Source organism: Canis lupus, chromosome 13, assembly GCF_011100685.1.
Source record: "Canis lupus familiaris isolate Mischka breed German Shepherd chromosome 13, alternate assembly UU_Cfam_GSD_1.0, whole genome shotgun sequence".
Classification (NCBI taxonomy): domain Eukaryota; kingdom Metazoa; phylum Chordata; class Mammalia; order Carnivora; family Canidae; genus Canis; species Canis lupus.
Window position 1 is genome coordinate 23,680,834 of NC_049234.1, and position 26,091 is coordinate 23,706,924.

General features: G+C 44.7%; 1 protein-coding gene and 1 long non-coding RNA gene across 7 annotated transcripts in view; one reads left to right on the forward strand and one right to left on the reverse strand.

Moving 5' to 3' along the window:
• NSMCE2 (NSE2 (MMS21) homolog, SMC5-SMC6 complex SUMO ligase) overlaps positions 1-25,303 on the forward strand; it is a 213,177-nt gene extending 187,874 nt beyond the window's left edge. For all 5 annotated transcript variants that reach the window (XM_038555503.1, XM_038555501.1, XM_038555502.1 and 2 more), the window contains 3 exons: positions 17,478-17,578; positions 18,019-18,125; positions 24,949-25,303. In XM_038555503.1, coding sequence (XP_038411431.1) covers positions 17,478-17,578; positions 18,019-18,125; positions 24,949-25,066 — 326 coding nt within the window. In that variant the 3' untranslated portion in view covers positions 25,067-25,303. The remainder of the gene's footprint in view (positions 1-17,477; positions 17,579-18,018; positions 18,126-24,948) is intronic.
• Positions 1-25,817, reverse strand: part of LOC111098548 — a 28,371-nt gene extending 2,554 nt beyond the window's left edge. The window contains exons 1-3 of one of the 2 annotated variants that reach the window (XR_005368626.1): positions 25,529-25,817; positions 9,673-9,773; positions 12-126 (exon numbers count right to left, since the gene is read on the reverse strand). This is a non-coding gene — a long non-coding RNA (uncharacterized LOC111098548). Of the gene's footprint in view, positions 1-11; positions 127-9,672; positions 9,774-14,893; positions 15,818-25,528 lie in introns of those variants that run through there. The other variant, XR_005368625.1, reaches the window with a different exon arrangement.
• Between the last annotated feature and the right edge of the window lie 274 nt (positions 25,818-26,091).

Consider the following 26,091-nt stretch of genomic DNA (forward strand, 5'->3'; position numbering starts at 1 on the left):
AGGAATCTTACTTGTTCTGACAGCAATGTGCAAACATCTATTGCATCAAAATTCCCAAGCGGAGTTAAAAACCAATGGTCCTTCTCTGAATTTCATTAGCAATGGCAGCAAACATTCCATCAGAGTCTCAGAAGCAATACAGAAAAGAAAGAAAAATCAAGTTAGCAATTATATAGTTAATATTGTACAAGATGAAAGCCTGCATTATAAAATCCTGAGTGTCGTAAACTCCTTTTAAATCTGCCTGTGGGCTGTCTGTCCTTTCAAAATACAATGTCTGTAGTCAGTAGTAGAATTGTAATAAATGTATTACAGGAGTAATAGAGTATGTAGGGTGAAATTGCATGTTTATAGAAAAGGTTTGTTGATTAGGATCGGATCAGACCATCACAGTGCTTAAGACATCTTCGGATCTGAAATCAGACCAAAGGTTTTTAAAGGATTCTCTTTATAGCTCTAGCCCTGCATTTATAGTTGATATGAAGGACAAGGACGAGCCAACAAACTGGGGAGGGCACAGAGCACCTCATCACCAGACATGACTTACCCTGAGATCTTGTTAAAAATATTACATGTTCATAATTCACATACAGAGAGGATAAATTTCCAAAAGTGCCCTGACACCTTGCTGCTGCAGAAGGGTCTCAGCTTAGCAGCATCTGTGTCATTCAGATCTGCCTGTGTCCCATCCGCTCCCAGTTTCCTCTCCCCCCGGTGTTCCTGAGCCCACACTGAGTTGTCCAAATTGCACCTTAATCTCTTGCCTGTGGACCTGGCAGGAGCTCCCCACCCTGCTGAGCATTGCTTTTTCTCCTCTGGAGCCCATGCCTGAAGCTCACAGAACGTAGCCCACCGGATTTGAATGGCACTTTCTATCTCAGCAATAGACGGTGAGCCCCTTAGATCATGGGTTCTGTCCTACTGACCTTGGTGTGCACAGGGCCCACCACGCACGGTGGACATCACTCAGTGGTGGCAGGTGGGTGGCTGGCGGAGGAAGCAAGCAGACAAGCCCCCTGCATAGCACACCTTTGAAGAGGCATTTACATAGTAAGAATACTGGGAAAATACCAAGTAATATTAGAACACCTGACTCTAAAATGCTTTTCTTGGGATGCCTTCAGCTCAGGGTGTGATCCCGGGTCCAGGGATCAAGTCCCGCATCAGACTCCCTGCCTGGTTCTCCCTCTGCCTATGTCTCTGCCTGCCTCTCTCTCTCTCTCTCTCTCTCTCTCTCTCTCTCTCTCGCCCTCCCCCCCCCCATTAATAAATAAGTAAAATAACTTTTCTTGGGGCACCTGGGTGGCTCAGTGGTTGAACATCTGCCTTTGGCTTGGGGCATGATCCCCAGGTCCTGGGATGGAGTCCCTCGTCTGGCTCCCCACAGGGAAGCCCGCTTCTCCCTCTGCCTATGTCTCTTCCTCTGTGTGTCTCTCATGAATAAATAAATTTTTTTAATCTAAAAAAAATTAAGAAATAAAATGCTTTTCTGGCTTAATTTTTCACCTTGTTCAGAGCTCCAGGTTTCAGCTACCCAACTGCTCTGAGGATGGTACTAGATGTCATTATGAAACTGGGGTTCAACTTTGAAAGCTAATGCTCCTTCCCGCTGACTGATGGTGATGAGGCTAAATTGGCGTCTTTGTATGAGTTCCGAAAAATCCAGTAACTGAACTCGTTCTGGAAAGTAAGAGAAAACAAGCCCTATCTTTAGTATTCCCTTTTAGTTAGATCCCCTCTGTAAATCCCTTGTAAACTGAAGCATGTCTGACTCTATTCCATTCTTCTTACTTGTTCTTGTGTTGCCAGTTTTGATCTCCTTAGATGTTGAATCATATTTCTGGAATGAAATAGTCATAGGCCTTTTTATCATTTGCTATTTTACTATTTAATTTAGAAGAGAGAACAGAGTGATAAAATTAGATACAAGAGGCCTCTGTGTGTCATCAAGTAACCTAGTCTCTTGGTAACAAAAATAAAATTCCCTCTCAATAATTTCTAGCTCATTTTGAACCAACTTCGTTCAGATGAATGGCCTCCGGTCTGTGTGAAGACTACAGGAAACACCTCTCCCCCAGTGGGCCCAACAGCGTCTTTCCTGACAATGAACATTTTCCTTTCCTTAATTTCATTCCATTGCGCCTTGTGATGACCCCTATAATTAGTGTGCTCATTACCTCCCCTACATAATTTCTCTGCCTCCTTGATGTGTTCTGAGGCTGCCTCCTTTATTCGCTCTTGAATCCCCTGCTACCTTTTCCCTGGGGAGGCTCATGGTCAAGGATGTCAGAGTGAGAGTCTTCTCCAGTCACCCAACAAGTAGCCCCACCGTGGTTTTCTTTTGTTTTCTGTTTTTTAGGATTTTATTTATTTGAGAGAGAGAAAGAGAGAGAGAGAGAGATCGCAAGTTGGGGGTGGGGGGAAAGAGCAGAGGGGGAGGGAGAAACAGACTCCCCACCAAGAAGGAAGCCTGATGTGGGGCTCAATCCCAGGACCCCGAGATCATGACCTGAGCCAAAGACAGATGCTTAACCAACTGAGCCACCCAGGTGCCCCTTCTTTTGTCTTAAGAGACCTTTTTAGCTGAAGAAGAAAATTGTAGTCAGAGAAATGGAACAGCCATCACATAGGTTTGTCCTGCAATGTTGGGGAGGATACAAGCCACTCTTCGGTGGTCTCTCACCACTCACCCCCGATCTAGATTAGACCCCCCACTCCAGGCAGGAGGGTGTGGCTGTAAGCCAGCAGCAGCATCCTCAGCTCAGAAAGGGAGTTGTTTGAGATCTTTGTATTTTCCTGTCGAGTTTGTAAAGCAAGTCCCGAGAGCTTTCATTTCTCTTCTTACTCTTCTTCCTTCCTTCCTTTGTCTTGTCACTGCTGGCCACTCTCTTCGTTCACTCACTTTAATGCAATCTTCTGGAGCTTATGAATGGATTGTGGGTTGTACACAGGAGTGCAAAGACTTGCTCCCCACCCCTCCACGGGCTTTGAAAGTGAAAACCAAGATCATCCAGTCACCCTGCTTTGTGCTTTCAGAAACGATCTCCTTACGTAAGGTGTTTTTGTTACTGTCTTGATGCATTATTAGGGTTTTTTTTTTCCTCTAATGAGGGCAAAACATTTTATCTCATCTTCACTCTGTCCTAATAAATAGACATCAAGAGCGATAGTCTGCAGGAAATTTAACACCTATCCTTCAATTGATGACAGAGCCAAGTGATACCTACCTCTGGACTTGACCCACCGTCCTGAAGTCCAAGCCTTACAGAACTCCTCTCTAGGTTGTGCATAGAAACCCTTCTCTGCAGAAGAGCTAGGCAGTGAGCAGAATGATTTTTAAGCCACCAAGGGCCCCTTAAGATTGGATTTCGTGTCCTGACACAGCCCCTCCCATGCACCACGAACTAGGGATGCAGAGATGAACAGAAGTGGTCCTCGTTTCTGAGTTGTTTATGGATCAGTGGGAGAGACAGTGGCGTAAACAGATAATTACCGATGATGTGTAAATGTCTGGGGTGGGGGGCTTGGGGGCCTCTGAGTGAGAAGACTCCCCAGAGGAAGGCAATGTCCCTAGTAGAACACTCTCCTGGGCTGCTCCTCAGTTCTCTGCGCTCCTCTGTGGCTCGGCCTACATTCATAGACACCACAGCTACTGTGCATCCTGCTTCTGCCTCCCTGTCATGCTCCCCCTTATTTTTTAATTAAGATTTTACTTATTTATTCATGAGAGACACACAGAGAAAGGGGCAGAGACATAGGCAGAGGAAGAAGCAGGAACCTGATGCTGGACTCGATCCCAGGACCCCGAGATCATTCCCTGAGCTAAAGGCAGACACTCAACCACTGAGCCACCCAGGTGTCCCCCTGTCATGCTCCCTCTTGTCACCTGCCCTGGAGGATGTGAGCTCTGGGTGAGAAAGCAAGTCTGTCCCTCTTGACACTTTGGGTGTGGATAAGGAAAAGAGTCAATGTTCCATGCTAAGCATTCTGTCAAGTGCTATGAATGTCATGAAGGAGGAAGTTTTAAAAGTGTGATTTCTTCATGTTTACAAAATGAACAAATGACTCAGATGTATTGTACACACTCACAAGAGCTATGTCCTAAGCTGATCCTGATTTTGAAGTCATGTCTTCCTTTGCATGTGGGAAAGGTTGGAAAGTGGGTGGAAAGTGAAGGGGGGTGGGTGGAGTGGGAGGAAGGAAGCCTTACAGACCAGCCTTGGTGCTAGGGTATGGTAGCGGAGGTGCCTGTCCTTGGGCCCTGTGGTATTGAGGATTTCCCACATCCCTTAGCTTCTTCCTTCTTGTCTTGTCTTCTTCTCTCCCTTTCCCTCCCTCCCCACCTTCTTCCTCCTCTTCTTTCTCCCTTTCTCTCCCTCTCTCTCCATCTCATTTTACTTCTTTCCACTTGGCAGCCTTTTTTTTTTTTGGTATGTTTTCTGTTAGACTAACTTCAGACAAGACCCTGAAAACTAAAAACAGATGTCCAGGCCGACCAGAGCGTCTATGGATTCATTACTGTTGGAAGCTTGGGTAGCCCTGCCCTGATTGGCTCTGAGCACTCTGCAAGCTGCGGAGCTGAGCTACATTTGGGTGGCTTCGCTGACTTTTGTTGCTGACAGCATTGTTAAGCCTCACTAGATTTGGACCCTCAGGCTCTGACCTTTTTAAATTTCTTCCATACTGAGTGCACTTTGGGGATCATTCTCCTTTCTTTCTTTCTTTCTTTCTTTCTTTCTTTCTTTCTTTCTTTCTTTCTTTTTTTTTTTAACATGACTACATTGTGCCATCACAATGAAGAATCTTTAAATGTATCAAAAATAAATATTGATATCCTCATCAAAGGCAAGTAAAAAGGGGGCATCTGGGTGGCTCAGTCAGTGAAGCATCTGCCTTTGGCTCAGGTCATCATCTCAGGATCCTGGGATCAAGCCCCACATTGGGCTCCCTGCTCAGTAGGGAGTCTGCTTCTCCCTCTGCCCCTCCCCCTACTCATGCTCACTCTCGCTTGCTCTCTCTCTCTCACTCTCTCCACCAAATAAATAAAATCTTTATTTAAAAAAAAAATGTTGGGATGCCTGAATGGCTCAGAGGTTGAGTGCCTGCCTTTGGCTCAGGGCGTGATCATGGCGTCCCGGGATCGAGTGTCACATCAGGTTCCCTGAGAGGAGCCTGCTTCTCCCTCTGCCTATGTCTCTGCTTCTCTATGTGTCTCTCATGAATAAATAAATCAAATCTTTAAAAATAAATAAATAAATAAATAAATAATAGTAAAATAAATCTTTTAAAAATGCAAGTGGTAAGAAAAAGTAAGCATATTTAATTATCACCAAGATTCTGTGGCATTTTGTAATGACCACGCTGAGTAATCCTGTGGAGTCAGGTATGTGACCCAACTCTAGGCCCGGTCTCACTTAGTGACACAAGAGCTTCCCTTTCTGAGCTTTATCGCTAAATGGATGGCTTCAGTGGCTCTTTACCTTCTATCCTTGGGGGGATAAAAATGTGTCATTTAATTTTAAGAAACTTTATAAAACAAAGTACGGTATTAGCACTAGCTTTATTCTACATTAAAGCCTTCTGTTCTATTCAGGTATTTTGTTATTGTTTTGTCTGGAGCTCTGAAATGAGAGGCCATGGGGAAAAGATATGATAGAAATTAAATTGCGATGTATTGCCTTGTAGGGGAGCAGACAAGTTTGAGATAGTATAAATGTTAGGATAATACATCTAGAAAATACTAGGGCTAGAAATGGTGTCATAGTCCCTGTGTTACCCAAAACTGAAACTCTGCAGTTTTAAAGTTGAGCAAGGATAAATTCTAAAGTTCCTTTTTTTAATGTTATGATCTCTGGACTTGATTTCATAATTTGTTTCAGTTTGACAAATCAAATAAACATCCGTCCCATCCCCATTGCTGTCAGCCCTACTTATACGTATTACTTGGTCTCATGAAGAGTGCTGGATATGGAAAGGAAGAGCTAGATAATTATTCTTCAGAAATCTTAGCTATCCCCATTGATCCCTGTACCGTCAGCTCACAGGTACAGTAGTTAATATCAACTGGACACAATGGGCTACAGTATTTTGTCATTTTCTTTCAGTCTTTTGTCTATATCCCCTTTTAAAAAAGTAATCAATCAATCAGGGCTCCTGGGTGGCTCAGTCGGTTAAGAGGCTGCCTTTGGCTTAGGTCATGATCCCAGGATCCTGGGATCGAGCCCCACATTGGGCTCCCTGCTTGATGCGCAGCCTGCTTCTCCCTCTCTACCACTTGTGCTCTCTCTCTCTCTCAAGTAAATAAATAAAATATTTTCTTAAAAAAGTAATTAAGCATACTACATATACAGTTTGGATCTCATTTTTTCCACCTCATGTTATAACATAAGTGTTTTCCGATGGTGAAGATTGTTTGCAATTACTATCAGATCTTGTGAGTAGTGATGCCATAGTTCACTTAAATTTAGTCTGCCAGATAAGGAGATTTCCCCAGTGTTTCTGTTATAAGAACTGCTCTACTGGAACATCACTGCACATACACTCTGCCCGACCTGGGTAAGCTCAACAAATGCAAGATAATTTTCACATTTTTGATGACTGATTATCATACTTTCCTATCAGTGTAGATGGCTTAGAGCAAATAGAACCAGAACCGATCTAAAGGCATAACGTGGAATAATTCATTTCTTGGAATATGACCTCTATCAGCTTGCATTTTGGTAATTTGCTTTTGCACAGAATCGGAGCAGAAAATGTAGAGTGGCATGATTCTAGGCAGTGTCACTTGGCTCCCTTCTAGAAAATTAGTAATTCAATCAAGAACCACGTTGTCTTATTCCACAATATTAGCCTTCAAAACAGTCTTCTTCACTGCTTTCATCTTATCAATTTCTATGTAACGATAGTCAAAGCATTCTCTTGTTTTAGCAACCATTCACTGAACATATTTATTAAGTTTTTGCACCTTGCTTGGCTCATTGAGACAGAGTTCCATCCCTTAAAGGGATTCAGTGTGAAAGGAAGATAGAGAAGGAAACAAATGATCACAGTATGTACGAAGACACTAGGGAAGCTGAAGGAGGGATCACCTTTGTGTTGGGACTTCACCAAGGAAATACTTGCATTGAGTATTGAAGAGTGGTCAGAAGTAGATCAGTGAAGGGCTAGCAGATGCGCAGAACAGCATGACAAGTGTGGGCAGTCACTGGTTTGGGGTGGACATGCGGATGCGACAGAGGTGGGTTGCAGAAGGAGACCAAGATGCTTTGGACCAGCTGATGAAGTCTTGCCACATTTAAGAGTCCATGGTTTTAGAAAGATAACTACCTGGAGTAGGGGGACTAGACTGGGGAGAGGCTGAGGCAGAAAGACGAATAAAGAATAGAGAACTTTTTGCCATATTCTAAATAAGAAATGGCTAGGGGCTTGAATTAGGACAGCTGCACTGGGAATCCCTGGGTGGCTCAGCGGTTTAGTGCCTGCCTTCGGCCCAGGACGTGATCCTGGAGACCTGGGATCTAGTCCCACGTCAGGCTCCCTGCATGGAGCCTGCTTATCCCTCTGCCTGTGTCTCTGCCTCTCTCTCTCTCTCTCTGTGTCTCTCATGAATAAATAAAATCTTTTGGAGAAAAAAAAAAAGGACAGCTGCACTGAGAATGGAGGGGAGGAGACGGAGTGAAGTTAGTGTAAAGACAGAGATAGGAAAGGATACACACAAACAAATCGCACATACCGTCTTAGGTGCCTGGATGAGTGATATTTCCAGCCCTCTAAAATAAGAATACATAGGATGAGCCCGAATGAGATTTCTCGCCTTCTGATTTGCGCTTGCTTTGTACTCTACCATGGATCTAAATAACTAAGAGTTGTAGACCCTCTCAGTGCCGACAAGTCAGGGTTTCCCTATCCTTTGGTTTTCTAGTTAATCGCCCAGAACAAAGAAATAGAATATGTGTGTTAGATTCCCTGCTCTTTCTTGGTAACCTAGAGAAGATCATTAAACCTTATCCTATACAAAGCCATAAATCCAAGTACAAAGTTTGAGGAAATTTTCAGTATTTATTGGCTTGAGATGGATACTGTATGACCAGATCTTGACTGATTGATTTTTGCCCCACCAATGCAATGCAATAGGTTCTGTTATTTTAAAACCTTCATTTTTTTGTGTGTGTGGGATGCCTGGGTGGCTGGCTAGGTTGGTTAAGCTTCTGACTTCAGCTCAAGTCATGATCTCAAGGTCCTGGGACAAGTCTACTTGTCACTCTGCTCCCCACCACCCCCCTTTCAAATAAATAAAATCTTTTAAAAAAAATAATAAAACCTTCCTATTTGACATGACATATTTTGACGAAATAAATGGAGGCAAATTAATACATGATGTCAGCTGAAGACAAAGGATATGTCTGAAATAAGAGTAGGTAAATTAACAAGTACATGATAATGTGGAAGGGTCCATCTTAATAGTGTCAGCTCATTTGGAAGAAATAATCTGAAACTGTTCATTCAGTTTACTTTCAAGATCTTGAGAGAGTGTGTTGAAAGAGTCATGGAAGTGAAAACGGACAGCAAATTGAAGATGTTGATAGTGCTGTGTCAGCTAATTACGAGTGAGCTCATTTAGGCCTCACTCTGTCCTGGGCCATGGAAAGATTTATCCCATTTAGAACCCTGGATTGAACAGTCATGTCGTTTCTCTCTGGGTGATTCCATAGCACATGATTTTTACTTAATTGAGCATATATGTTGCACACATGCACTTCATGCTAGCTCTATGAAATTCTGAATAATAATATTAATAATCATAACAGTATTTACTGTCACCTATTTGCCAGATACTATTCTAAGAACTTCCCTTTTTTATTTTTTTAAAGATTTTCTTTATTTGAGAGAGGTGGGAAGAGAGAGCATAAGCAGGGAGGAGAGGGAGAAACAGGCTCCCCACTAAGCAGGGAGCCCAGTGCAGGACTCAGTTTCAGGACCCTGGGATCATGACCCAAGCCAAAGGCAGACACTTAACCAACTGAGCCACCCAGGCAACCCTCATTCTAAGAACTCTTCATAGATTAACTCATTTAATCCTCATACAGCTCCATGAAGCAGGTATGATTATTGGTTCCATTCGACAGCCGAGAAGACCGAAGCAAAGAAAAGATAAAGTAACTTGCCTAAGAACACCCAGCTAATAAAGTGATACAACTAGGATTTGAACCCAGGCAGGCCATCTCCAGCGCCCATGTTCCTAATTACAGTAGTTCCCACTTCTTACCACACCTCCCAGCAGAAGAACCTAGCTTGGTCATCACTTTGTCTGGAGGTTCTTCTTCATTCTTCAACCCCCTTTGGAGAGCCACCGGATTACTTGTGTACTTTGTTCAAAACACACTTATAATTTCACATTTATTATTATTACATTCATTGTACAAAATGTTTAGTATTTGCAGTGGTCTCTCCTATCACACCTGATCTTAATCCTCTTTGCATCTACACCTGGCATTTGTATGGTGTTTGGCACAGAGCAGGTGTTCAATAATGCACCATGAGTTGAGTCAGCTTGACTTGAACACACAGCAGTTCTCCTCAAGGAGCTTTCTGGAAAACAATTCCTATCTACTTGAAACAACTGAATAATGAAGAAGTTTTAGCTAAGAATACAGTACAGACAGCAGGTGTTACCGGATTTCAAAGGAGACTGGCTGCAGGGACTGTGTTGGATTGGGTTGGATTGGATAGCTTCTCCGAGTACATGGAATCTGAGATGAGTATAGATGACAGCTCTGAAAAGGAAGAACATTGATTAGAATGTTGACCTGGGGTGGCTGTGAATGAAAGGCTCACATTTAAGGAGGCAGCAGAATTGCATCAGAGATAGAGGTTGAAAGAGCCTTCTCAGTGACGCAGATCAGTATTGAGCTCCTTAGAGAGCCCAGACCTGTTCTCTCCTAGAAGCTGCTCCCCCACAGTATCTTGTATATGCATAATCCTCATCAGACTGTTTTGCACTCTATACACATAGTCCTATGTGACTGAGCTCCCTGAGGGCAAGGACTGTTTTTTGCCCATACCAAGGACAGTACCTCACACACACTAGTGACTAAAATAATAATAATGGCAGTAACAATTTCCAATTATTGAAGTATGTAACATTAATTATAATAAATAAATATATATGTATACACATAATGAATAACATTTATTGGATCCTTATTGTGTTCTAGCCAGTGTTCTGATTGAATTGTATTCATTCAGTCTTTGTTGAATCTTGCCATCCTGTGAAAGTTATGACATCTTGGAAATCTTTAATTATGTAAGCCCTTTCTGGTCATGATCTGCATCTTTTGTTTTAAGATTTTATTTACTTATTCATGAGAGACACAGAGAGGCAGAGACATAGGCAGAGGGAGAAGCGGGGTTCCTGCAGGGAGCCCGATACAGGACTCGATCCCAGGACCTCAGGATCATGCCCTGAGCCAAAGGCAGACACTCAACTGCTGAGCCACCCAGGTGCCCTCATGATCTGTATCTTATTTCTGCAAAACTGGCACACACAGCAGAGCCAGAGACTATTGGAAACTAGGAATCCGTGTGTTCAGTGGCAAGTTGGCCCAGCCAAACAGCTAGCATTCAGGGCAGCCCAGCAGTCTCAGAAAGAAACTGAGATACAATGCTGGACAAACAACTCTATAGGGGAGGGGACCACAAAACAACACACACAAACACACACACACGCTGCTCCTAAATTCCAAGCCAAAGTGACTGAGCCTGCTGACATCTTTTTCTGCTTAGAGTCTCAGCCCCAGTTCCCAGGTGGGGCCACTCCTGACCCAGCTATAGGTTACTGTGTGGGAGAAATAGTCAGAAATTGCAGAATTGCAATCAGGAAATGCAAAAGCAGTTTGAAGCTCTGTAGTGACTGAGCTATACTGCTTCAAACTTGGAATCTGTGTTCTTTTGCACATTAGGGGAGGCCCCCAAATCTTCCCTGTACCAGCTCAGCCTCTCCAAATAGGCTGTACTAGAATAGTGCAAGTAAAAGAAACTGGACAGTGCAATAGGCATCTCAAGCAGGCAGTAAATATTTGTAAAGTATTTTCTTCATATGTTACCAACGTTCAAGAGAAAAGAACTTTTAGTAAAATGTTCAGGCTTAATTGAAAAAGCACACAGTAATCAACTTTTATTCCCAGCTGGCATAAAACTGTCTTACTGGTAGCCAAATTTGGGATGCCTGAAGACAGACAAATGACTAATACTAGGGCTGTGTGTGGCCAGGACCAAATGTATTTTCTGACCACAAGACCATGTCTGGACTCTCCTTTATAATTACCACACGGCCTACTATAATTGTAAAACTTATATTTACTTCCTGCCTTTGACATGTAATTCAGGGTCCGGGGCTGCACCCCAAGCTAGAGTGAAGTCCTCTCTGTTATTTGCTGAAAAGCTATCAAATCATCATTGTGCAAGGATGCGTGTGTGTGTGTGTATCTATGTGTTGCCACGTCTGTTAAATCCGTTCAGTACATCCTTGTGAAAAATATGCCCACTCTTGCCTTGTCAGATGAAGCGCTTTACTAATCAGATGTTTATTGAACACCTCCTCCTACATACCAAGGACATTTAGACTCTAGGAAACACCCGTGAGCAAGACAACCAAGTCCCTGCTTTCCGGGAAGAGAATGGGGAGGGCAAGGGAGTGAAGGAGGGAGATGGAGAAAGCTGTGCGTAAAGATTGGTGCCCTGTGGAGTCACAGCCTCACAAGTGAGTAATGTGACAGCAAGCCTGGGTGGCCCCTTGCAGCCTGGGACATCTGAGAAGGCCTCTCCAGAGAGATAACGCTTAAATTAACATTTCAAAATGACAAGGAGTAGGAAAAGCAAAGATCAGGAGAAAGAACATTCCAGTCGTGTTAGTGTAAAGGCCCAAAGACAGCCTGGATAGTGGCACGTTCCAGAAACAGAAAAGACCAGTCGGAGTGGAGCACGGTGGGGGTGGGGGTGGGGGGAAGACTGGTCAGGGAGGTTGGCTGTGAGCACTGCTGTGAGAAGCACATGGGAGCATCACGACCCTTGTCAAAGCAGAGATTCTAGGTAGGAGGCTACCGCAGAGGTCTGGGCAGGAGGCCATAGTGGTTTGGATATGGTAAAACTCGAGAGAAGGGGCTAGATTTACTAGATTTAGATTTAGGGACTATCGTTTAGAACCAGTCAACAGAACATGCCAATGGTTTCAGATGTGAAGAACGAAGGAAAATGAGTGATTAAGAATAAATCCAAAAGTCTTGGCTTGAGCAAGCATCTAGAAGGATGACGGCCGATTGGAGACAATAAAGGCAGAGGCCTTTAGCTCTTCATTACCAGTCGTAACTAGCTGACCATGAACCCACATCTCGGGGTTCAACAGATGCCCTCACCACCCCCTAACTTTACATCACAGGAAAATATTCATAGACTTCTAGAATTCTGTAATTGTATACTTGGTTATCACTTCAAGCATTTCCATGGTTTCTCTTTCCTCTTCCCGTTCATTTCATGACATCTGAAGAAATCACGACCAAGTTACTAACTCATACCCTGACACATCCCTTATGGGGACTATGGAAACATTAGTTCCTGTCTGCACTTCCTCCCTCAGCCCATTGCTTGGGTGCCCTGGGCCCAGGCCGGGACGGGAGGGCATATTTGAGATTTGCCCACCAGGTCACAAGGTGACAGCCAACCAGGTACTTCCTTTTTTTTTTTTTTTTTTTTTTTTTAAGATTTCATTTATTTATTCATGAGAGGCACAGAGAGAGAGGTAGAGACACAGGCAGAGGGAGAAGCAGGCTCCCTATGGGGAGCCTGATGTGGGATTCAGTGCCAGGACCCCAGGATCATGACCTGAGCCAAAGGCAGACACTCAACTACTGCCACCACCCCCGGGGACCATGTACTTCTAACAACATACCCTGAGTGTGTATATGGAACCCAGTATGACTCATTTTCTTGTGTTTCACTTTATGACAAGGAAAACTTTTGTGATCTCTTTAATAATGACTAAGTTGCTTTAATCCACTTACTTCTTTATTATAAGATCGCTATTTCCTACTTTTGCCTTAAAACTATTGTGGGGCTTAAGTTTTCCAGTCTATACAAGAGGAATAATAATAGCAGAGTTGTTCTTCAGGGATATTTTTGTGAGGATGAAATGCAATAATGTATATAAAATGCTCAGTACAGTGGCTGCTGTGTAGCAGTCAGTAAACCTGAGGTGTTATTATTAATAACATAATAATCTGGAGGAAAGGGTGGCTCCCAGAACCGACACACTGGTTTTTGTGTTCAGACTAATCAGACCAAGAAATTAGACCTAAATTTACTAAACCCCTGCCTAACTTCGAACAAAATCTGTAATGTCTTTAGATTTCAGATTTCTCAGATGTACAAGACAATTAAGGATAGATAACCTCAGGGTTTTTTTTTTAGATTTTTATTTATTCATAAGAGACACAGAGAAAGAGGCAGAGACATAGACAGAAGGAAAGCCAGCTCCCTGCAGGGAGCCTGATCCGGGACTCCATCCCAGGACCCCAGGGATCACGCCCTGGGCCGAAGGCAGATGCTCAACCACTGAGTCACCCAGGCGTCCCAGATAACCTCAGTTTTAAAACTTATGTGGTTCTACTTAGGTGATCTATATTCTTCTCTCCAATCTTCCTTTTATGAAGCTTATCAAGAGGTTTTATCTTTGGATCAACTAAACAAGTGTGACTGATATTTACTGCCAGATGTGACCTTTTGTTAGCACATCGTAGATCCCAACATTAATATCACTTTCTATAAATATAGGTTTCGGGTGAGGAAATGTTCTATCTCAAGAGGTTTAGCTGTTGAGGATCTTTCTCTTTTTAGACTCTCGGTCCGTGGACTATTACTCACTGTTGGCATTCTTCCTCCGTCTTACTTCTGTTACCTTCTTTCATGATCACGGATGTTGAAAGCCACCTACAGGTTCTGAGTTCCCCACTCCTCCCTCCCTAGTGGTCGGCATTGCGTTTCCCTTGTGCTTTGCTGCTTCCTCTACCTTTTCAAATTTAAAAATAGAAAATAAGAAACAAACCCACAGCCTTTCACATTGGCTGAACTCTGTTATTCATCTACCAGATTTTCTGGTGAATTCCACAGTATCACATATACAGTCAGATTTCTGCCATCAGGGAAAAAAAAATCTGCCATGAGTTCAGGATAAACCCTGTAAGAATGGACAAAGAGAGACCCTAATTTTGACTGTCAAACACACAGTAAGAAATTACCAGGAGCCACCCACAGAAGGAGGCTTTAGAAGAATTAAAGAGACAGAATGCTCTTAGCCTGGCTGACTTGGCTCCTTGTCCAACCTTCCTGAGCCATGGTGAGCAACCACTGGGCTGATGAAGGATCCTCGAGGAGTCTATCTAACTCTTGCTCTGTGTATACCAAAGACAGGTCCTGGGAAGTCCCTAAACTCTTCACAGGCCCCATCCCACATCACAGTAAGCATACTAAAATATGGCAACCTCCACATTAAATATACTTTTATTGCTGACATAAAATTTTGAAAAATATCTTTAGAGTTTGGCTTTGGAAATAGGTTGGCTACAAGTAACTTATAGTTGGCTATTCATTTATCAGCATGTCTCTTTGCTTCCCTGGGAATTATTAAGTTCAATCCTAACTCCAGCCTACATATGGCTTTCAAATGAAATATTTTTGATTACCAAGTCAGCAATCAATGAAGTTAGCATAATATTTTGTTGACCTTTGGCATTTATTAATTCTGTTTCGTAGTTATCCTATTCTGAAGCCAACAAATGACTTTCGAAGTCTCAGACAGATTTCTACAGGTCCTTGAAAAGCCAGAAAGCCCCAGGTACTGTACCTGAGTGGCCAGTGCTCTGCCTGAGAGGTCTCCACTCCTGCCTTCTTCAAGGAATGAGAGCTTTGAGGGATGTTTCTCTAGGAAAACACAACAAGCTGACATACAAATAACAGTAGTCTGCTAAAACAAGGTGAAACCCCTACCAAAAAAAAAAAAAAAACAGAGTAATTAGGAGCAGAATGCCTGGGGGCCAGCTATTAGTTGACTGGGTGACCCTGAACTAGCACTCTGTGGCCCTTTCCCTGCCCCCAGTAGGACAGACACTCCATCTGGCCAAGGTGGGAGGCCAGGGCTGTCAGTTCTAGGAACTGAAACATGTGCAGAACCATCTGAACCTGAGACAGGGGTTTTCCTCCCACGTTAAAAACAAAGCAGTTTTTAATGTCAATGTTATTTTGCCAGAATGAAAGGAGGAAGGGAAGAGAGAAGAGTGGAAGGACAGGAAAGGGGGGGCAGGAAAGAGAGGAAGGAAGACACTGTCAACATTTGCTTTTAAAAAGCTATTGATCTTTGATGTTTGCACAAAAGGACATCTCCCTTCCCTGGAAATAAAGGCTTTCACGGAGCTACTCAGTCTCATTATCCCATTCAGAAACCATCCATCATCTGTTTGCCCTCAGTGAGGAGCAAGTTGTGATGAAATAAAAAAGAACGGAGATTTCAGAATCAAATGGGCTATCCAAAACCTTTACCATGCACGGGCTCAGCAGTTCTCAAAGTGTGGGACCCCTAGGGTTCTCTGAGAGCCTTTTTGGGTACCTATGAGGCCCAAACTATCTTCCTAACAATAGTAAGGTGTCACTAGTCTTTTTCACTCTCTTTCCATAAGTGTACTTTTTCCAGAGGCTACGTGACGTATTATCACAACAGACTGGATGGATATACAGATATCAAAATCCAACTATCTTCTTATTTAAAGATTTATGTATTTATGTATGTATTTATTTATTTGTTTATAGAGAAAGAGAGAGTACGGGGAGGGGTAAAGGCAGAGGGAGAGAGAGAGAATCTCAAGCAGACTTCCTGCTGAGCATGGAGCCCAACACAGAGCTCAATCTCAGGACCCAGAGATCACGACCTGAGCCGAAATCAAGTGTTGGATGCTAAACTGACTGAGCCACCCAGGTGCCCCTCAAAATCCAACTATCTTCTATTAAGCCAAACAGTAAAGAAGAGTTTCAAAGATATAAAAACAAGGCCATTTTTATCTCTTTTTTGTTGTTCTGGAAAATATGATTACTCTTAGTTTTTTAGATATCATTTATGTTAACATTTAATAATGGAGGTGGTTTTTTTTTTTTTTTTAAGTTTTATTAATCTAAGTAATCTCTCTACCCATCATGGGGTTTGAACTCATAACCGTGAAAATTAAGAGTCATATGTCCTCCAACTGAGCTGGCCCAGGTGCCCCTGGAGTTATTTGTGTTCTGTTTTGTTTTGAAAATTTTATTTTTAAGTAATCACTCACCCAACATGGGGCTCAAACTCAACAATCCTGAGATCAAGAATCAGATACTCTACCGAATGAACCAGCCAGGTACCCCAGGAGTAGTAGTATTTTTTTAAAGATTTTATATATTTATTCATGAGACACAGGCAGAGGGAGAAGCAGGCTCCATGCAGGGAGCCCAATGTAGGACTCAATCCGAGGATACCAGGATCATGCCCTGAGCCAAAGGCAGACACCCAACCACTGAGTCACCCAGGTGCCCCAGCATTTTTTTTTTTAATGAATTGGTTAATGCATATTTTTTAAATCCTCAGTCTTAATGTCTGCGATGGCAAATATCGATAAACCATAACCCAAACAAGTTTTTTGGGGTCCTTAATATCTACAAGTAGTAAAGTGTTCCAAGACCAAAAAGTTTGAGAACCCCAGAGCTAGCTAACGTAATTACCATTTATTTAATGTTTCCTCGTGCCAGGGACTGTGCAAACATGCTGCATTTTTCATCTCTTTTACTCTCTCTTTTAAAATTTGCAACAAAGCTGTAAAGTAGAGGCTTTACGAAAAAAGCATCTTGCTAGTCCAAGGTCTCACAGCTGGAAATGAAAGAGATAACTGGGCGCTTCTGACTCCACAGCCACAGTCTTGATTACTGGATAGTATTCCCTCACAAAGTAATTCTTTGAAAAAGTTATCTCACTGCTCTGAGTCGGTTCCCTTATCAAAAATGGGGAGAATCGGGAATCCCCGGGTGGCTCAGTGGTTTAGTGTCTGCCTTCGGCCCAGGGTGTGATCCCAGAGTCCCGGGATCGAGTCCCACATCGGGCTCCCTGCATGGAGCTGCTTCTCCCTCTGCCTGTGTCTCTGCCTCTCTCTCTCTGTGTGTGTGTGTCTCTCATGAATAAATAAATAAAATCTTTAAAATTAAAAAAAAAATGGGCAGAATCCATCCTACCCTGCAGGATTTTCTTAAGAGAAGAGTTAACATGCATCTAACTGCCTAGCAAGGTTGCCTACCACCCAACAGACCCCGAGAAAGCAGTAACCTCCTTCCTTCCATTCCTTCCTTCCATTCCCTGCTGTCCTTGGCACAGTGTTAGACCAACGAGGCTCAGCGATTTCCCTTCTTCCCTCTAGATGGTCTTCAAGCCGACAGAGAGGCTGATGGGACAGAAGGAGTTGATGAAGACATGATTGTGACCCAAAGTCAGACCAATTTCATCTGCCCCATTACTCAGGTACTGTCGCCTTCCTCCTTTCCGGAAAGACCAAGCAATCCGCTTTATAGAGGCAAAAGACTCCTGTTTGCTTTCTAACTCGATTCCCCATCTAGGGTAAGGAGGCAGGAAAGGAAAGTGATGAGGTCCAGGAGGATATGGGGGAGGTTCCCGGGCTGGCAAGACTGAAGTCCACCATGCCCCATGGGAGGGGTGGGGTGCGGTGGGATGGGGGGTGTCAAGCAATTCCTGGCTCACAGGCCAGCTGACATGGGTGCCCACCTGCATTTGCCTCCGTGGCCGTCTGCCCCCACAATGATCTAAAGCCACGAGACTGCGAGGTTGAACACAGGAAGCCCCCAGATGAGGAAAAAAACAGTTCCAAATAATTGGTGACTTGGAGAAGTTACTGGAAGTGGATCATTATCATTCCTGAAAGCTGAATGTCTCCTTGATTGCAGGTGGAAATGAAGAAGCCGGTGAAAAATAAAGTGTGTGGCCACACCTATGAGGAGGAAGCCATTGTACGCATGATTGAGTCCAAGCACAGGCGGAAGAAAAAGGCCTGGTGAGTTGGCGCCGGAAGGGAAGTGAGCCTTTCCAGTGGTGGTCATGCCAGAGGAAAAGACACCTCCATGGCCCCCCTAAAGCCCATTCACCTCCCTCAGTGTAAACACAGAAGCTGGCTTTCTGGAAAAACAATCCACCACGGGAAGATGAGTAGTCTGCTCAGGAAGAAGCTGAAGCCACTTGAGCCACACCTTCGATGAAACAGGAGAAAAAGGAATTGGGTGGAAGTTGCATCATTGAATAATAGGAATATTCATGAAATTGCGTGATAGCCTGAAAAAAGAATTAGGGAAAACTGTGATACTAAAAGATTTCTTTTTTCCCTTCTGTATCTACTTTTACACAAGAAGGAATGGCTTTTTTTTTTGTTTGTTTTGTTTTGTTTTGTTTTGTTTGCCATCCTGTATTACAGGTAATTTGTTTAAAACATTCTGAGATAAGATTTGTATCCAGAGGTCTTGGTCAAGATTGAATAGTCAGGGGAAACCTTGCATCTCTTTAATTATTTAAACAACTTTCCCAAAGGGTCAAGTAAATGTGTGCATCACTTCAATGAGAAATTTTTTTTTCCATTGGAACGTTTGGAGAATCTTCCTTTTACGTATATTTTCTATTTATTTCCACCTCCTTCACACACACACACCCCAACTTGCACATTCCCACCCCCGTGGCACACAACTTTGGAGGACCGTGGCTCTGTTCCTGTGATAATGTGGAATCCTTGGGTTGGCTAGACTCAGTATAATTCAGTTTGGCATTTCTTGTGCTCTTATCGCACATTTGTCGTAGGAATGGAATTGCAGGTGTGACCAGTTCTCAATGGACTTCTGATAACAGCCACTTTGATGTGTGGCTCACTTCTCCATCCCCCAGAAATTTGCTGGTCCAGACCCAGAATTGGAATTCCCCACCACTCCTCCTGTGGGCGTGGACTTAGAGATAGGGCTTTGGAGGCAGTAGATATCTTGATGGTCATTCAGTCAAGTCATTTACCCTATTTATTCCAAAAGAATGCCCTTGTGGTCGCAGAATTAAGAGTGTTCAAGTACATTTTTTTCTGTTTTGAGTCCCAGCTCACAGTTGAGATGTTGTATTTCCCTAGTGAAACGTCCATTTTCCTTGTGGATATAATTTCCTTTGTTTCTGGACTTCTAAGCCTTTCCTTTTCTTCTTTTTTTCCTGTGCTCTTTCTCTGAAAAACCACCTTTTCATTTGTGAAAAGGGATAATAGCTAAGAATAGATATTCCCCAATAGTTCTGTTTCACAGCTCTTACTTTTCTTAAAGTTTGCCATAGTCTCCCAGAGTCAGATTTGGAAAAAGCAGGCACTGATAACAAAGCACATTTCTCACCAGTTCCAGGATGGCGATAGTGACTCCAAGAACAGGGTCGCATGTAAATGGATCTTCTTAGTTACATATTTGACTTTCTAAGTGTCCTGTGGCTTTTTTGAATTGTACGTGCTATTTGGAAGCACACACGTAACATGTCATTTAGAAAATTTTCTTTTTTCTGTCTCATTTCTATTACATGAGCGCAGATTCTGCAAACTGCAAATTTTCATAGGTTGATAACAATTAAGTCCAAGTGGATGAAGTATGGGAGGTTCGCAGAGAAGGTAGTGTTTTTCCTGCACCTTGAAAAAAATGAGAAGAATTTCAGAGAATGATGAAGAGTCCTTTTAGCCTACAGGCTCGCTCCATTCAGAGCCTGTTCTGCTTGGTGGTCAGAGGTCAGTAACAGTTGGGGTTACTGTGTGTTAGCAGGAGAATAGAAGGATGCTGTAGACAATAACAGTAAGGAGAGTGGCGTAAAGATTCATTATAGAGATGTTAAATGTCATGATTTTATTAATTTCCTCATCTATAAGTTGATGATAATGATTGTCATTGCCTCCCTGGTATGTTTGAAATTTGATTAAGATGTATGTGAAGTACTTTCAAGTCCCTGGCACATGGTAAAACTCGGTAAACAGTACCCCCACCACCACCACCCTCATTTTTGCCACCATTATTCTATAGGCATGAGACAACATTGCAGGGTTTTGAGGGAATAAGGTGAGTCCAACTGGAGGTTAGGAAGTTACTCCAATACAATTCAAGAGATGGATTAATAAGGCATGAGGTGACGACGTCAGTGAGGAAGGGTTTGCAGGAGATTAAGTTACAGATGATGGGAGCCTGACTGAGGCAAGAGTCATAGGCAGAAGGGAAGAATGACGGCCCTTGTGGAGGCACAGCTGGCAGGGTTTGGCAACTGAGGGCTGAAGGGAGGAAGAAGGAGTGGAGGATGACTAGCACTTGTAAACCGAATGTCCAAAAGGGTAGCAGGATTGTTAGCCAACAGAGAGGGCAGGAGCAACAAACACGTGTAGGGAGGATGCTGAGAGAGGCACAGCTGGGCTCGTGCTAAGCGTGGGGTCCTAGCAACACAGCCATTTGGAAGTATCCAGGAGACGCAGGAAATGTGGGGTGTCAAACCCGGCAGAGAGCTATGAGCTCAAGATGTCATGGAGAGGTTATTGGTAGAGGAGTCAGATCTACTCGCCTGCCCCACAGGGGCAGCTCTGGACAGCAGGTGGCAGCCAGTCTGAGAGCCACCAAGGACGGGACTGCGGCCTGGCCCCCGCCTCAGGGCCCCACGTGGACCCCCAGAAAGACATTCCACTCATTAAAGAGAAGGCACTCAGAGGAAGAAGACCCCAATGAAGCCATCTGAGGTGTAGCCCAGCAAGACAGGAAGAAAGAAAGGGGAGTTGCGGATCACGGGAGCATCGGGGTGGTGGGCACAGCCCTGAAGCCAGGCCGCATTTGGCAGCGGGTTACATACCTCAGGCCTCTTCATCAGCTACGCCGGAGCTTCCTGACTGAGTAGCAAGTAGTGTCATTCCCCATGATGCATGTGCACTAGATGAGCAGTTCTGGGTCCCCTTTGTTTAAACACGCCTGTGACACATCCAGTTTGAGAACTCTCGGTTCTGCTTCCTAGATGGTTCTAGTTACGTTCTGTCAGACGGGAGCTCCAGGTACGTTGCATTACTCGGTGCTGACTGGATCTTCCTGTCTGTGCTGCGGTCGCCGCGAAGATCTCTCTCCCGTGGATTGAGTCAGGATAAAACTGTGGAGACTTCAGCCCTCACCAGACACAGCAGTTAAAACAACGTCCCGGATAGTTGGGCTGTGCGCTTTCTCCCTAACAGAGCCGCCTTATGGCCGCCATATTAACAAGGCATCTCCAGTGTCCCACGGCCATGCCGTTCCTTTTTTGCTGAGGAATGGGAACCGTGTTTAACAAACAGTCCTATTGAACGGCCTGGGAAGGAAAATGAAGTCAAGTAGGAGTGTGTCATTGAAGAGCGGAGCGCCAGGACTGTGCCCACAGCCCCCATTTCACTCTTGGCCAACCGGCCATCTAGTCTCTCAGAGCCTCCATGGCTTCATCCGCGGAGTAGAAATAACAGCAGCATCTCACGGGACCTTAGGACTAAAGAAACGGGGAAATTCCAACTGAGGCCCAGACCAGCACATTTCTTGGCAGTGGAGAAGCAAACCACTTAAGAGGAAAGCTCCTTTGGAACTCCAGAACGCTAAACAAATCCCAGCAGGGTCAGAAAGGTCAGGGCTGTCCGTGTTGTTATTACTTACCTCACCGCTTCGTGACACGTTATTTTAGACTCAGAGGAGGGAGGACAGAGTTACTCAGCGTGTTTAGGTACGATGGCGATCCAGCCCACTCAGACTTCCAGAGGTATCTACAGACCTCCTCCTAAAGCAGGATTGGACCTTGGAATTCTTGGGACCCAGATCCAGGAGCTCACAAGACTCAGAATCTTGTACTTTTGAGCTGAGGCTGAGGCCAAGGTTCCCTGCAGCCTTGTGGGCCCCCTGAGACCCAGGCTGCCCTTGTTCAGCAGACACTGTCAACACTTGCTTGCTGCTCCGGTGGAAGGCTCTTCCCTACCAGTGACCTGAGTTGAGGACCCAGCCTCTCCTCAAGGCCGGTGGGTCTGACTCCTGCACAGCAGTGACTCGAGAGCTTAGGATTGGGTATTGCCACACCTAACTTGCTCACCAGGATGTCCTGGGGATTAATGCACTAATGCTTATACAGAGCGCTATTTCTCCGGAGGAGGAGTGCCCTGATTCAGTATCATGTCATCAGTGCCCTGTCTTATCCTTTGTAGCTTAAAAACCTGGGTTGGTTGGTTTGAGATCAGGTGAGAAGCAAGGTTCTCCCTCTGCTCCCGGAGCAACCTCTCTTCCAGGAAGTCTTCTGTAGCACCGTGTGCACCGTAGCATGCCCATGGCCCGCCAGCGTCATCGGTGGGGCTGCCTCCCCTCCACGGGGGCTTCTTGGGAGCAGAAACTGCACATTGTAGCACCTGAGCCAGCTCCTCGACCCGTCACACATTGTCCTCCTTACTTCTCACAACGACCCTACGTTCTATGTCATCTTTACGGCAGAAGAGACTGGGGTACACGGAATTAAAGCCACTTGCCCAGAGGGTCACAGCCAAGGGGACTGAGCCCACATCTCTTTCACTCTTGAGGCTGTATTTGTGTCAAGAGGCCATCAGCTCCCCTAAGGAGGAGTTTGTGGTTAAAGCCTCTGTCCCCAGAGTTGATCCCTTAAGCAAGGCAGACTTCTTTGTTCGACACAGGCCACCCTGGGCTCCATCCTGCTGCCCCATTGTGAGGCATGAGCCTGCAGGCTCAGCACTGAGTGTGGTTGACCCCATCAGACATCCTCAGAGCCCTCGCACGCCGACAGGGCCGCTGACATCACCAGGAAGTCCTCCCCACCTCGGTCCCCACTTCCCCTTCCACGCTTATTCACTGTCTGGCTGTCGGTGCTGAAGACTGGGTCCTAGGGAGGGGGGAGCACTCCAGACTTGCCATCACAGTGCATGCTCACCGAGTGACAAATACAAAGTGAAGGTGACCCCAGCGCATGTCATCCCAGGAACCTACACTGCGTTGCATTTCCGTGTCACAGAAGTTGAAGAGATGAAAGATGCCCTTTCTAAAGTCACAAAAGTCTCCATTTCCTCCTCATAAGCTCATTTATTTATTTTCACAATTAAAGAAATGAATCCCTTGAGAAACCAGTGTGAGACATTTCTCGGGCACCTCCGGTCCTTACCCCAACACAAAGCCAAACCGTCAGAAGGGTGCGTGGTTGGACAGACCACCTGATCCTCCTTCCTGCGAGGGCCTTTTTAGAACCAGATTTTAATCCACATACCTGCACATTTCAGCATTTTAAACGTGAATATTGTCAGCAAGCCTATTATCCATTACAGTGACGAATGCCCTCCTTTATAAAGATGCCTTGGTCCAGAAAGCACAGCCAAGAGGACAGTTCTCCCTCATGAAGAACGGTTGGGCTTCCTACCACTGGACAAATCAGAGTTCCCATGATCAACCTTCTTCCCCTTCTGGTTTCTATCTGTTGTCTTCTATTTGTTATTTTTTATCTTGTCTTATAGCTGTTATTATTATTATATATATTTTTTTGGTCTTAATATACCTGTGCTGTTTGGAGAGTTTTCTCAGATCACTGGGCCGGAGCTCTGTGTGGGCAGGAATCTAAATTTGTATTTCACAGTTGGACGCTCAGAACCCAGCACAGGGCCAATCACACAGAAGGTCAAGTGCGTGCACAAGTGTGTGGATGGGTACATGGGGTAAATGCAAGATACAGACAGATGAGCAGCTTTAAAATGTATCAGAAGAGTGATGACCAGGGACGCTAGTCACAGGAGATAGGGAAGGGGACGCGATGCCTGTAGCCCTGGGAAATAAGGGTCCTGCCTCTACTTCAAACCCGAGGGGAGTAGGGGCTCGGGAAAGTAACATTTGTCACCTCTGTTCTCACAAGTAGCCAAGAGGCGTTGGCCATATTCAGAACCAGGTCACCCTAACTGCCAGACGCTGGGCACTGTACCCTACCCAAGTCTGTTTCACGCTGAGAAGAAATCAGGTGACTTCACCCAGCCCACTGCCTTCAGAGGAGACCACATCTAACAGAGCCGTGGCTTTGAGTACCTCCCCCCCAACCCGTGGGTGACTCACGCTGATTTCTTCAGCCACAGCTTTCCTCTGAGTCTCCACCAGCCCACGCAGTCTCTCCACTGGGAGGACTGGTGGGCATTTCAGAGGGAACACAGACCAACCGGAGCCCTGACTCCATCCCTGGCATGACTTGGCTGGCTGCTCCCTGTGGAGATGAAGGGCAAACTCTGATGATGCTCCACTGTGCCCCTGGCCCAGCAGCGCATCCTAGAGGTCCTGTTTCCGCCTCCCCCCTGAAGCCGACCACTGCCACCAGCCTCCCCCCTGCGGCCCTGTGCCCCGGACCTTGGGCCCTCCTGCCTTCCCTGCTTCCACTCTGCCTGCCTTCTGCATTCAGCAGCCAGAGCCAGATTTTCTAAACAACAGAATCGCACCCCTCCCCTATCTCCAGCCCTCCAGGGTGTTCTCTTCATACTTAAAATCTGAGGTGGGGGTGGGGGGATGGGGGAGAAGAATGGGGGGACTGGATGGCCCAGCAGTTGAGCATCTGCCTCCGGCTCAGGGCGGGATCCGGGCTCCTGGGATCGAGTCCCGCATTGGGCTCCCTGCATGGAGCCTGCTTCTCCCTCTGCCTGAGTCTCTGCCTCTCTCTCTCTATGTCTCTGATGAATAAATAAATAAATCTTTAGAAATAATAAATAAATAAATAAATAAATAAATAAATAAATAAATAATAATAAATACTTGCCTGTGAGGGAAGTTTATGCTGAAGGCATCAAAGCTAAGTGATCTTCTTATTGTTTACAGTTGCCCCAAAATTGGCTGTAGCCACACCGATGTGAGAATGTCTGATCTCATCCAGGATGAAGCACTTAGAAGGGCCATTGAGAACCACAACAAGAAGAAAAATCGCCACTCCGAGTAGGAAAAACGCACCTACCTACAGGGATGTCCGCAGCCTACCTCCTACCCCAGCCATCTGGAGAGAGCAGTGCTCATCCAAGCACTTCGACTGGCTGCATAGCATACTTTGTTGGGGTAACACTTGAAGGTTTTAAGTGTAATTGGAAGCATTTTTCTATGTCACAACAAAAATCCAAGCATATTATATTGTTTATTTTTGAGTGTTCTATAATTTTAAATAAAATTTTGATTATCTGCAGTGGCTCCTATCTGTGCACCTCCCAGGGTGTAAATTGTTCCAGCGGTGCGAGCATAGTGGTGGTGCCAGGACTTTCTAATATTTCGGGCTGTTTTTTATTATAGTTTTAACTAAACAATGTCTTTCAAAGGAAATTGAACGGGGAAACTGTAGAAACCCCCCAGCTGCAAGCATTTTCTTCATAAATGATAGCACGGGGTAATAAAGCAGAGCCAGTTTACTTACCTATATTTGCTTTGTGTATTGACAGTTCCAAATATGTAAATGGTTTTATTTGTCATTCTGACTGACCGGCACAGAATGCTCCAGTTAACAGGCTTATCAGTGCAATGATAGTTGGTGCCCATAATGGAAACTTCACGACAGCCCTCTGAGAGCCTAAAGTGTCATCAGAAGCAACCACATCCTGGCGGTCTCTGTCTTACTCCGTGGCTCTCTGCAAGTGGCTTCATGCTCCTGGGCCTTGGAGTCTTCAACCGTGAAATAAAGATGTTGAGCAAGATATTCTCTAATGTCTTTTCAGCCCCAAAAGTCTGTGGACTTAGGACCAGCCAGGTCTTTAAATTGAATATCTTTGAATATATTCTAATTGTGTGAAGAGTGCTAATCTATTAAATAATCTCCCATAGCAACCTTTTACCAACTTTTTTTTTAAGATTTTATTCATGATAGACACAGAGAGAGAGAGAGTCAGAGAGAGAGAGAGAGAGAGGCAGAGACACAGGCAGAGGGAGAAGCAGGCTCCATGCAGGAAGCCTGACGTGGGACTCAATCCCGGGTCTCCAGGA